A 13,796-nucleotide genomic window follows, 5' to 3' on the forward strand; every position below is an offset into this window, starting at 1 on the left:
TAGTCCTGAACTTTTGTCAGGTCATTTTCTGCTCTGTATAGCGAGTACTAGTGTGCATAACTTGAAGCAGTCTTCCAAACTTCTTGGTCTCCGGACCCTTTTAACACAAACTTTTGAAAGTTGAGACATGAAGAAGCTCTTGCTTTTTACAGAATATTCACTGAGAAGCGAAGCTTAGCTAATGAGAAGGCCAGAATCAGAGGATCGGAGTTCAAAAGCATTCCAAGCAAGAAAGTCTGGGAAAATTTTATTTCCGATTAACCACCAAAAAGCCAAAAGTGGAGCTGTGGTTCAAATGGTAGAGCGCTACCCTTAAGCACAAAAACTCAGGGACAGCATCCAGGCCCCCAGTTCAAGCCCCAGAACCAGCCTAAATGTATGTGTGTGGGACGGACACACATACACACACACACACACACACATCCAGGTGCCAATTAGTCTCCAATTAACCAGGGGATTAGTATCAGAGCACTAATCTTCCCACCCTCCATCCCCCATCCTGGGATCCTGGGGTGTCACTGTCCCTAACTTCTTTGTGTTCAAGGCTTGTGCTCTACCACTTGAGCCACAGCACCACTTCCAACTTTTTCTGAGTAATTTATTGGAGATAAGAGTCTCATGGAGTTGGCCGGGAGTTTGGCCTAGTGGTTAAAGTGCTTGCCTAGCATGCACAAAGACCCGGGTTCGATTCCTTGGTACCACATACATAGAAAAAAGCTGGAAGTGGTGCTGAGGCTCAAGTGGTAGAGCTCTAGCCTTGAGAAAGTCCAAGGACAGTGCTCAGGCCCTGAGCTCAAGCCCAGGACTGGCAAACAAACAAACAAGAGTCTCATGGACTTTCCTGCCCCCATGATCCTCAGATTTTAGCCTCCTAAACAGCTAGGATTACAGGCGTGTGCCACCGGCACCCAGCTCAGAGCACTAGACTTGAAAAACCTTAGAAAGACAGCGTCCAGCCCTCAACTAAAGCCCTACTATCGACATAAATAAATAGAATGTGAACATAAACGAATTTTGTCATTAAATTTGAATCTTGACCCCAAGATGGCTCAGGATGCATATATAAATAGTCCAAAATGTAAAAGAAAAAAAAATCTGAAACACAAAGCATTTTCAGGAAGGGATATTCAACCACTGCTGGGGATCGCTCTCCAGCTGTGATCTCCAGCAGTGATCTCTTCAAAGTCGGACTACAGGTGTGTGATTTGAGAATGGGGCATTTTTTTAATTTTTATTTATTATTTTTTTTTGCCAGTCCTGGGCTTGAGCTCAGGGTCTGAACGCTGTCCTTAAACTTTCTCAAAGCTAGAGCTCTACCACTTGAACCTCAGCACCACTTCTGGCTTTTTTCTATGTATGTGGTACCGAGGAGTTAAACCCGGGTCTTCTTGCATGCTAGGCAAAAAAACAAACTCCCGCTCCGAGAATGGGGCATTTTTAATTAGGTCTCTGTGGAGTAAAAACGAAACAAAGAATTTCCAACTATGTGTGTTGGGAGGGGGATATTTGAAAAGTTCTGTACTTTCCCTGCTCAAATTACATCTGAGAAGTAGTAAATAGCTACAATTTACTGAGTGCTAAGTAGATCACTCTCTTTATGCAACACTATTAATTCTGAAGTAATGCTGTAAAGTATGTCTAAAATAATATTTTCATGTACTGCCCCTTGGAGGTTGAAGTTCAGAGAAGTTAAGCAGCTGGTCCAATACCACACCAAGTACATCGAGACAAAGTAAAATCCACTTCAGCTAAGTTCCTAAATCCTTGCCTCTTTACCTTCCCCACATTACTGGTGACTTTAGTAATTAGATCTAACAGGTGCATTTTCTGTGGGTGTGAGCAATGACATTTACATATTGTCTTTAGCAAATTATGATAATCTAGAAGTTACTCTTAGAAAACAAATTTTAAGCCAGCGCCGGTGGCTCACGCCTGTAATCCTAGCTACTCAGGAGGCTGAGATCTGAAGATCACAATTCAAAGCCAGAGTAAAGTATGTGAGACTCATCCCCATTTAACCACCATCCCCAATTAATCACCAGAAAACCAGAAGTGGCTCTGTCGCTCAAGTGGTAGAGCACTAGCCCTGAGCTGAAAGAGCTCAGGAACAGCCCCCAGGAGGAGTCTACAGACCAAAAAAAAAAAAAAAAAAGGAAAAGGAAACAAACTTTGAGGGTCTGAATAACATGAAACGTCACTATTCTTTGTGTGCGCGTGTGTGTACTAGAACTTAAACTCAGGGCCTTGCACTCTTCCTTAGCTTTTTCCACTCAAGGCTGGTACTCTAGACTAGAGCTACGAGCTGTATCTCCACTTCTAGTTTTTGCTGGTTAATTGGAGATAAGAGCTGCTCGAATTCGTCTGCATCAGCTGGCTTGAAACAGCAATCCTCAGATCTTAGCCCCAAGAGTAGCTAGAATTACAGGCGCGAGCCCCATGAGCCACTTGAGGCTAGCTAGAGGCAATTCTCCAGAGTTCCTACAGTGCCTGGCTCAGCTAAATCTGCATAAATACAAATCAAGCCCTCTAGGTAGATTGCAGTGAACTAGTTAGATATTTTGCTTTTTAAAGGAAGAAAGAAAAATGTCACCTCTCCTGGTAGGTTTTATTCAATTCTGGAATGGACAGGGGAAAGGAAAGTAAGAGAGGGTCACAAAACAAACTTGAAATGAAGATAAAGGAAAGTTACGTCCACTTTATCGGAGGGCTTTCCTCCCTGGAACCCCGATCCTCAGACCCCAGCCCTGGAGTAGCTCGCGTTGCAGGCGTCCAGTCCGCCGCGCGGTTTCTGGGTCACCTGCAGAGGGTGAATGGTTGGAGGAGTGTTCACAAAAGCCACCCACTGACAGGGACAAAAGGGAAATTCAGAAACGCAGGATGCCGCCTGGCAGCCCGGAAAGGAAGTCATCTCCACGCCGAAAAGGAAGTCTCGGAGCTGGCAGTTTACAGACATTACCGGCTGGGGGAGGCGGCAGGAATTTGGTAGCTCCAAGTGAGGGACGTGTTGGGAAAATGTCGAGGATGGGAATCCCACAGAACCGCCCAGAATAGGATGGTTTTCCCCGAGACGAGGCGCTCGCGCGTAAAATCACACGCGGTCTACCGACCCAGTCTCGCGCGCCGTTCCCAAACTAGTGGAAGCGCCTTTGCAGTTCGAACATGAACACTCCCTACAACCCCCGCGAAGTCTGCGTGCGGCGTGGGATCCGCGGGCCACTCTGGGATTTGTAGTCCCCGACAGGTTCAAGTCCCATGGTGCCGTGCGGCGGGTCGTCGCGCCTGCGCGTTGAGAACGGCGGGCCGCGCAGAGTGAGAGGCTCTTTTGTTTGGCGGAGGGGAGGGCCGTCGGCCGGGCCTGCGGTACGCCTCTTCAGAGCGAGGGTCGACTGTGAACACCCGGCGCGTTGCTTTCCTGGGCGCCACTTGCTCGACCCATCCAGTAGGACGCGCCAGTCGCGTGGCACCGATTTCTCTCTGACTTTTGGACGCTGCTCTGAGGTGAGGAGCCTGCTCCGGGCGGCGGGAGGGGGCGCGGCACGGCACGGCGGCGGGAGCCTGGGGTGTGGGGCCGCGCGCGTTCTGGCGAGGGAGCCGGGACGCGTGGAGCGCACCCGGGTGCGATGCCCACGCTTCCCTTTCCCGCGCGGACTCCTCCACCTGGCGCCAAAGGCTCCGGCGCCAGCTGCGTGATGGATGGAGAGGGCGGGGCGGTGACTTCGGAGCCGCGGATGGCAGCCGCTCGGAGTGGAGCGAGAACTTGGGGGACTGGGTAGTCTGTGCTGCCAGGATTGGGGAAAACCACACTGAGAGGGGAAGGCGACAGCCTGGAGGCTTGGGTGTGCGTGACTGGGGCCGACTACTGCCAGGACGGGGATTAGAAAAGGTAACCCGAGGACTGGGGTCCCGACGAGCTTGAAGACTTTTCCTCTTGCTGGGCTAGGAAAAAGAAACTTGAGAGGGGACCAGGCTGCTGAGCGTGAGTTCTGTGGAATCGGGAAGGGGAGGTCAGGAGTTGAGTTTCCCGGTTCGAGGGGGGAGGAGGAAATGTAAAGTTAGTTAGTTACAATTAGGGAAAACAGGGAGACAGAGCCAGCTTTGGTTCATGAAGTCTTTGGAGTGCTGTGGAGCTGGGATTCGGTGTCCTCAGCTACTCTGGAGGCTGAAATGTAAGGATCCCGGTTGGAAGCCAGCATGGCAGGAAAGCCCTTAGCTCCTGTGAAATGCCTAGACGCCGGAAGTGGAGCTGTGGCTCAAATTGGTAGAGCCACTAGGCTTAAGCACAAAAACTCAGATACACACACACAAAGAGAAAAAAACTGAAAAAATAAAATTCACTTCTTTCCGTGATTTCTTTTGTTCTTTTTTTTTTTTTTTTTTTTTTTTTGCCAGTCCTGGGCTTGAGCTCAGGGCCTGAGCACTGTCCTTGGACTTTCTCAAGGCTAGAGCTCTACCACTTGAGCCTCAGCACCACTTCCGGCTTTTTTCTATGTATGTGGTACCGAGGAATCGAACCCGAGTCTTTATGCATGCTAGGCAAGCACTTTAACCACTAGGCAAAACTCCCGGCCTCTTTTGTTGTTTTTCATTTTGATGAGATGAAAGTTTATGCTATCCAGGCTGATCTTGAACTCCTGGACTCTAGCGTTTCTCCCACTTAGCCTCCAGAATACTAGGGCTACAGATTGCATCACTGTACCAGGCTCCCAGGCTTTTCTTTCCTTTTTTAAACTACTTTCATTCACTCCATGGTCAAGTGCAACTACTGCTTCAGTTCAAAACTAGTTTCATGTTACTGATTTTTTTAAAAAAGTTGTGGAGTTGGGGTCGGGAGTTTGGCCTAGTGGTAGAGTGCTTGCCTAGCATGCACGAAGACCCGCGTTCGATTCCTTGGTACCACATACTTAGAAAAAACCAGAAGTGGTGCTGAGGCTCAAGTGGTAAAGCTCTAGCCTTGAGAAAAATCCGAGGACAGTGCTCAGGCCCTGAGCTTGAGCCCAGGACTGGCAAAAAAAAAAAAAAAAATTGTGAAGTTGTAAAAATACATAGATGAGTTAACAGGTAAGGAATGGAGTGAAGTAGGGAACAAGATAGTATGGGGAGGGCCAGGAGTTTGGCCTAGTGGTTAAAGTGCTTGCCTAGCATGCATGAAGACCTGGGTTCGATTCCTCGGTACCACATACATAGAAAAAAGCCAGAAGTGGTGCTGAGGCTCAAGTGGTAGAACTCTAGCCTTGAGAAAGTCCAAGGACAGGGCTCAAGCCCTGAGCTCAAGCCCAGGACTGGCAAAAAAAAAAAAAAAAAAAAAGATAGTATGGGGAATTAGCCGAAAACAAGTTTATGAGATAATTTTTTTCTTGTACTTTTATGTTTTTGAGCTAACCTTATTGAAAAAAAATTGAATAAGGAAGTAAGCTATCCTTTTTCAAGGTTTCAGGGAAAAAATTTCATGATACCAGTTAAAGTTGAAGTGGAATTTATATAAAGATGAGTTGCAATGGGATCTCTGAACATCTTCTCAAATTATATTAAGAATCCATTTGGGCCCAGGTACTGGTGGATCACGCCTGTAATCTAAAGGCCCCAGTCCAAAGGGCCCCAAGGGCCTTTTGGGGGGGGGGCAGTCATGGGGCTTGAACTCAGAGCCTAAGCACTGACCCTGAGCTGCCTTTGCTCAAGGCTAGCACTCCACCACTGGAGCCACAGTGCAACTTCCATCCAGCTTTCTCTGTTTATGTGATACTGAGGAATGGAACCCCAGGCTTCATGCTTGCCTTTGGTTTTTTTGGTGTCCATTCTGGAGCTTGAAATCAGGGCCTGGGGACTGTTCTTGAGTTTTCATGCTCAAGGCTAGCACTGTACCACTTAACCTACAGTTCCACTTATGGCTTTTTAGCGATTTATTGGAGGTAGGAGTCATGCACTTTCCTTCCCTGCTGGTTTCAGGTCTCAGCCTCCTGAGTAGCTGAGAATATAAGTCTGAGCCACACTGGCCCTCAGCCAGTGTGACTCTTACCTCCCTCCAGTTAACCAACAAAATAAAACCAACAACAACAAAAAAAGAAAGAACTGGAGCTATGGCTCATGTGGTAGAGCATTAGCCTTGAACAAAAAAGCCAAGACCCGGGCCCTGAGTTCAAGCCCAGGACACACACATAAAGTGCATTTAGACAGTTTGCCTAAGATCTGTAATATTTGGCAGAGTACAGCTATTGCCCTTGATGTGTCTGTCTTAATCTTTTTATTTTTATGTATTTACCTGGATATTAGATATAGAAAAGGTTTGCAGCTGTGCAATTTTCCATTTTAACTTGGGTCCCCTGAATATTTGTGCATGGGCCTTGAGCATCCCAAGCCCTATTTTCGGTTTTTAAAGTATCTTAGGTTGGGGATGTAGGTCATTAATAGAACATGAATGCTGTCCCTGATCTCTTTTGCTCAAGATGAATGCTATATCACTTTGAACCACAGCTCTACTGTTTTTTTAATGGTTGATGGGAGATGAGTATCTAGGCTTTCTTGCCAGGGCTGTCCTTGAACTGTAATCCTCAGATCTCAGCCTCCTAAGTAGCTAGGATTACAGACATGAGCCACCAGTGTCCAATTGATTGTTTATCTGCCAGTCCAGACAGAGTTAGAGCACCTTTCCCCTTGTCTTAGGTTATCTGCCATATTCTCAAGTCTTCCTGGACATCTGTGATCCATCCATTTCTAAACTTTTTTGCCTATTTTTGTTTTGTTGGTACCTTAGAGCACCATCTACTGATACAAATGGGTAATTATAAGGCTTTAAGAAGTTAGAATTGGGTAAGGGATTAAAGAAAATCAAATTTCGGGCCAGGAGTTTGGCCTAGTGGTAAGAGTGCTTGCCTAGCACACATGAAGACTCAGGTTCAATTCCTCTGTACCACATACATAGAAAAGGCTGGAAGTAGTGCTTTGGATCAAGTGGTAGAGCTCTATAGCCTTGAGAAAGCCCAAGGACAGTGCTCAGCCCCTAGGTTCAAGCCTGGCACTGGCAAAAACAAAAAAACTCAGATTCTTTATGTTTTAGCTACCTTTATTCTTCATTTGTTTTCCAAATTATGCAGTATTCCAATTTAGAAAATTTCATAATCATTTTAACTGTGTGTGTATTGGTAACTGGGGCTTGGACTCTAGACATCATTCTCTCATTGGCTTTTTGCTCATAGCCAGTACCATATCTGTACTTTTTTGCTTTTTTTTTTTTTTTTTTTACCAGTCCTGGGCTTGAGCTCAGAGCCTGAGCACTGTCCTTGGACTTTCTCCAGGCTGGAGCTCTACCACTTGAGCCTCAGCACTACTTCTGGCTTTTTTCCATGTATGTGGTACCAAGGAATTGAACCCGGGTCTTTGTGCATGTTACGCAAGCATTCTACCACTAGGCCAAACTCCCGGCCCCTACTTTTTGGCTTTTTGATGGTTAATTGAAGGTAAGAATCCCTGAGATTTGTTTGCCCTAGCTGGCTTTGAACTTCAGTCCACAGATCCCAGCCTCCTGAGTGGCTAAGATTATAGCTATGAGCCATTGGAACCTGGCTTCTTTATTAGTATATATTATATGAAGGGGCTTCGTCATATTTTCAGACATTCATGCAATGTACTTTGTTTGAACTTACTTCTTTTTTATTCCCTTCCTTTTTTGGAGGGGAGGGGGGACAATGCTGAGGATTACGCTCAGGGCCTCATGCTTGGTACACTGTCACTGAGCCATAACTCTGGCTCTTTTTGTGATAGTTATTTTTTTTTTTTTTCTTGTGGGTCATGGGGTTTGGACTCCACCTGGGCACGGTCCCTGAGGTCTTCAGCTCTAGGCTACTGCCCTACCCTTGAGCCAAGCCCCACTTCCCGTTTTCTAGTGGTTATTTGGAGATAAGAGTCTCAGGTCTTTTTGTGCCCGGTCTGACTTTGAACCTTTATCCTCAGATCTCAGCCTCCTGAGTAGCTGGGATTACAGACGTGAGCCACCATGCCCTGTGTGATGGTTATTTTCGACATAGGGTCTCCCTTTCATGGATGTGCCCGTGGGCTTTGATCTGTCTGTAATAGTCATGCCCCTCTTTTTAGACAACTTACATAGGCTTCATTATTCTGTGTTCATATATGCATATTAAGTACCGAGGTCATGTTTGTCCTTTCACCCTCCTAATGCCCTTTGTAATTCTTTTATCATTTTAGCGGCGTCACCCTTTAAACCGGAAAGCTGGCGGGTACTATGGGAAAAAAGCAAAACAAGAAGAAAGTGGAGGAGGTACTAGAAGAGGAAGAAGAGGAATATGTGGTGGAAAAAGTTCTCGACCGTAGAGTTGTGAAAGGCAAAGTGGAATACCTCCTAAAGTGGAAGGGTTTCTCAGAGTAAGTTTTACCAATCTTGGAATGTGCTGCCTCAGTTCTCATGGACAGTTTGACACCATCCTGGCCCCCATTGCTTTGTAGTCTGATAAGGAGGGGGTCTATGTGCATGGGGTTAAAATGCTGGATGGTAGTGATTCTGAGGAACAAGGAGTGTGTGTGTGTGTGTGTGTGTGTGTGTGTGTGTGTGTGTGTAGACCAGTATATGTTGCAAAGACAAATAATCTTTCCTTGAAAGAAGCAGGTATCTAAGTTGTTCATATGTAGTCAAATGTCTCTCTGGGTAATTTCAGCCTTCCGAAGTTCTTGGTATTAGATAAGAGTCCAGCTGTTCATTAACTCCTCTTGTGCTCCTGCTAAGTGGAGATCCTGACTTGCTGTGCCTTCTGGTTTCAGTGAGGACAACACGTGGGAGCCTGAAGAGAACCTGGATTGCCCCGACCTCATTGCTGAGTTTCTACAGTCACAGAAAACAGCACACGAGACAGACAAATCAGAGGGAGGCAAGCGAAAAGCTGATTCTGATTCTGAAGATAAGGGAGAGGAAAGCAAGCCAAAGAAGAAGAAAGAAGAGGTAAGACTAGAACTAGTTTCACTAGCCCAGAGTTCATGCCTTTCGTTGAGCACAAGCTCAGGCCATTTGAGCAACTTTGTTCTGCCTCTTGAATTTCAGTGGCCACCTGTCAGTCCTTCTGAATTCTAAAACAAACTAATAGTTACAAAGGATTTGGAGGTTTATTACTCCTGTGAAAAGCCCCAGTATCTATTTTTATTTTTTGTCTGTGGTATAGGAATCCATCTGTAACATCCATTGGAGTGAGGCATGCAGAAAGTGTCATTTCATGTAAATAGACAGCATTCGGTGTTTTATCAGTAAAGAACTTTTATGGCACTGCTCACTAGGGTACATCTGAGGATCGTATCTTGGTATCAGCCCTAGTCATAAAAATTCCAAAGATGCTTATGTTCAATTAACCAGCAGAAATATCTTAATTCAAGCCCCAGTACTAGCATTAAAAAAAAAAAAGCACAGGTGGCTATTTTTGACTTATTCAATACCTTAATTTGTCTTTTGAGGATGAAGAAACAGTTGTAAACAGTTATTTTACTTGGGATGTGTGTCCCTTTTCACATATGGGAGGACTTCATGCGCTTCAGACCTTGATGGAATGAATACTCACTCCAAGGATTCTAAAAGCCCTGGTATTTGAAGTCAACATGATAGTAAAATACTGGCAAAAAGAGCTTGAGATTACATTAATCAGTTGCACAGGACTAACTTCATTCTGGGTAACAGTCCCATAGAGGTAAAACTGTTCCGCTCATCTGATTTTTACAGTCAGAAAAGCCACGAGGCTTTGCCCGGGGTTTGGAGCCGGAGCGGATTATTGGAGCTACAGACTCCAGCGGAGAGCTCATGTTCCTGATGAAATGGTGAGTCTGCCAGTGGCTCTGTGTGGTTTTTTCCTTCTTCCCATCTGTTCCATGCCAGAGGAAAAGAGCTGGATCTTCGAAATTCCATTCGCCCAGGTGTGAAATCTTTAAGATGGCATAGTCCTTCGATAGTGACCCTCAGCCTGACTGCCAACCTGGACTCATGAGTTACAGGTAGGGACACTTAGGATTCTCAGACCTTTGCCCATTTTGGTTTTGGTTTTTGTCTTTTTAGGAGGTGGGAGAAAATCTAGAGTGAAAGGGTATGGGGAGGAATCACCTTTCTGTCTATAAGTGAAGTGGGGGAGAAAATGAAGCTGGGCATGATGACTCACGCCTGTAATCCTAGCTATTCAGGAGGCTGAGATCTAAGGATCCCGGTTCAAAGCCAGCCTGGGCACTAAGGATGGTGAGACTCTTATCTCCAATTAACCACTAGAAAACTGGAAGTGGGACTGTGGCTCAGGGGTATTGCAGTAGCGTTGAGCTGAAGAACTCAGGGACAATGCCCAGGCTCAGAGTTCAAGCCCCATGACCAACAACAACAACAAAAATTGAAACGTGATTGGTCCAATCTTCTCTTCTGCCACCTCCTTAATAGGAGCTCTGACTGACCTTGGGTTAGGATCCAGAGATTCAGTTCAAGGTTCAGATTAGGAGAGAATTTGTAATACTTCCTTTGTAGATTCAGATTCAGTTCCAAAATTAGCCAGCAGGGGTCAGCAAGGCCCCTTCCCTAGTACTGAACAAAAAGTAAACCTTTTTTTCCATGATAGTCATACAGGCATGTGTCATAGGTCAAAAGAAATATATAACATAATTATATGTGCAATGCATTTCTGTGACTGGCAGCACAGTGGGTGTGTCTACACCAGTATCATCACAAGTAATCTACTGCACTGCCATGTCACTGGCATCTCCACTGTAAACCTCTGAGGTCATCATTTATGAGGTACATCCTTGGCTGAAACATTACTGTGTTGACATGACAGCACTCTGACCTTAAAGACAGTTCTCTTAGAACCTTAAAAATGTAAAGTTAGAGCTGGGGGGTATAGCTCAAAGTTAGGAGGAATAATTCATTCTCAAGGGTTTGTCTTTTCATCAGTCTAGAGCCTTCTCTAACCTTCTTGCTACTTCTTCTGCAGAAGATGTCTGGAGAGGTCTAACTTCTACACTCATGGAGACCTATGTCACAACAAGAAAACTCTTATTTTCTTCCTATTCATTTCCTTGTTTATCACATCTGACCTAGACCTGATTTATTGCTAGTCTCTGAAAAAAGTTCGTTTTTTTAAGGTGTTGTCTGTGACCATAGACTTCATAGGAGGATTTTTTTTTGCCAGTCCCACTCTTGAGCTCAGGGCCTGAGCACTGTCCTTGGGCTTTCTCAGGGCTAGAGCTCTACCACTTGAGCCAAAGCACCACTTCCAGTTTTTTCTATATATGTGGTACTGAGGAATCAAAGCTGGGTCTTCGTGCATGCTAGGCAAGCTCTCTATCACTAGGCCAAACTCCTGGCCCCATAGAGGATTTACTAAGTACAGCTAGTATGCACTTCTGTTTGTGACTGCTTTGAGTTTCAGTGGTACCTTTAGATTTTGAGGCTAGCCTAGGGAGAAAAGTAAGATTGCATTTCTTTTGGTTGACTGCTTCCAGTTAGACTAAATGAAAACTAAGTCTTTTTTCTTTTTCTTTTTTCCTCTGTTTTCTTTTTTCTGATACTGGGGTTTGCACTCGGCCTCAAGCTTAGCAAGCAGACACTTTACCTCTAATCTGTTTTTGCCTGAGGGCAGCCTTGCACAATCTACCTGCCTATAGCCTTGCCTATTGTTGGGATTACAGGCGCATACTGCTTCAAACTAATTGGTTGATTTGGAATCTCAGTAAACTTTTTGCCTAGGCTGGCCTGAAACTGCATAATCCTGAACTTCACCTGCTGAGTTGCTGGGGTAGAAGAGGCATATGTAGCCATGTCTAGCCCACAAAAAATAAGTGGTTTGTCTGGAAGAATAGTTCAGTGGTAGAGCATTTGCCTAGAATATACAGAACCCTAGATTCCATCACATATGCACACACAATCAATCCTGTTTCCACAAGTAGTAAATATGCACACACAATCAATCCTGTTTCCACAAGTAGTAAATATTCCTATACAATGGAAAAGCTCTGAATTGTGTTACTCAGCATGCCTCAGATGGTATGGACTGTAACAGTCCATTTTCCTCCCTTGCTCTTGGTTTGCTTAGTCACAAAAACAATCTTATCAATTTTATTCTACAGTTCATTTTGCATTTCTGGAGATTTGGGTGGTGCCTGGTTGGTGACCTTCCATCTGCTGCCTCTCCGGTATTAATGTTTCCATCTGAGATACAGCCCAGTGTTTCTAGGAGTCTATTCCTGGTTCCCTTAAAATGTATGACGTAGACATTTTGAGAACATTTTCAAATTTGGGGAAATATAGAGAGAATTAGAAAACAGCCATCTCATTTTCTACCTCCCTGTGTTGAAGAATCATTTCAAAATATCTGGAGATTGTGTGAAGGTGACATTTGATAGTGTCAAGTAGAATAATTCTGAGTAACCAAGAAAGTGCCAGACCAGTATTTGGCCCTACAAAGTGCAGGTTGCTCTGTGAGCAGTCAGTTAGAATACTGCTTTTGGAAGAGTGGGCACCCCTTCTTTTTTAATTTTGGTTTTGCTTCTCTGAGAATCCATAGAATTTTTCAACAATGGAGATTTTCTGAAGATGTCATTTGACTAAAAAGTGGCAGAAAATGCTGCATGGGCCGTGCATTCACCATTCCTTAGCCTGTTTCTTGGATAATCCAAGCTAACAAAGCAGAAGCAGCCGCAGCAGCTTTCAAAGTCTCTCTGTGCTTTATTCTGCAGGAAAAACTCTGATGAGGCTGATCTAGTCCCTGCCAAGGAAGCCAATGTCAAGTGCCCACAGGTTGTCATCTCCTTCTATGAGGAAAGGTTGACGTGGCATTCCTACCCCTCAGAGGATGACGACAAAAAAGATGACAAGAATTAACTCTCCATAGTAGCAGCCCCTGTCACCTCTGACTGTGGGTTTCAAGTGGGGAGGAAGGAGACTTGTTTTGACACCATAAGGTGGCTTGAGAAGATGTCCTTTGAAGAGCCAGTATCGTTTCTATGCCCTGCAGCAGCCCAAGTGCTTTAAAGCCGTTGCACGCTATATAATTTACACACCCATCCCAGTGGCGGGGAAGGGTTAAGTGTTTCAAGGCAGCCCATTTTGCATTTTGCTGAGAAAAGCAAAGGGCCTTCTATGAAGGACAGAACTTTGCAGAAATGGGTGTGTGGGAGAGCAAAAAGATACTGTCCACCTTCAAAGAGCATCTCCACAACCCACAGCCTTCTTCCCAATAGTGTTAACTGCATTTTTACAGCGTAGCATGTGTGTACTTTTTGGCTATTACTGGTGTATTATTTGGGATTGGGAGGGGTGGGCTGGAAAGGGGGATGAGATAAAATCATTTTGGTTTAAATTTGGGGCTTGATTGGGGAAATGGTGAAACAATGAAAAGAACACCTAATGATTTGGTTCTGTGCTCAGAATATTTTACCTTTTCAAAATATATATATATATATATATATATATATATATATATATATATATTGGCACCATAAATAAGGACTGAGAGACTGCTTAAAAGCTGTGAATAAGCTGGTCCCTGACTTGGCTTCATGCTGCCCGGGAAGCTAAGCCAGTTCCTAAGTTACCAAAGCTGCCGTTGTGGAGAGGGCAACAAACTGAGACGGGGGAGTCTTTTATTGGAGAGTATACACAGGCAGACCATTCTGTCATCATAGAGGTGCTAAATCTTGAAATTAGACAAAGACACCCCCCCTTTTTTTTTCTTCCCCCCCCCTTTTCAATTATGTTTTCAATTTGTCTACTTAAGCCACTGGCTTAAATTATTTGGGGAGGGCTGAGGGAGTATAAGAGAAAGAAGAACTTCATG

At 44.9% G+C, this 13,796-nt stretch overlaps 1 protein-coding gene across 1 annotated transcript; it reads left to right on the forward strand.

Moving 5' to 3' along the window:
- The first annotated feature begins 3,311 nt into the window (after window positions 1-3,311).
- Cbx1 (chromobox 1) lies at window positions 3,312-13,420 on the forward strand. The gene is made up of 5 exons (XM_090350695.1): window positions 3,312-3,498; window positions 8,197-8,373; window positions 8,767-8,944; window positions 9,710-9,804; window positions 12,697-13,420. Exons 2-5 carry the CDS (start codon window positions 8,234-8,236, stop codon window positions 12,839-12,841), a joined length of 558 nt encoding a protein of 185 aa, XP_090206821.1. The 5' UTR covers window positions 3,312-3,498; window positions 8,197-8,233; the 3' UTR covers window positions 12,842-13,420.
- Window positions 13,421-13,796: the final 376 nt, after the last annotated feature.

Source organism: Megascapheus bottae, chromosome 17 (assembly GCF_031878675.1).
Source record: "Megascapheus bottae isolate mThoBot1 chromosome 17, mThoBot2.hap1, whole genome shotgun sequence".
Taxonomy (NCBI): domain Eukaryota; kingdom Metazoa; phylum Chordata; class Mammalia; order Rodentia; family Geomyidae; genus Megascapheus; species Megascapheus bottae.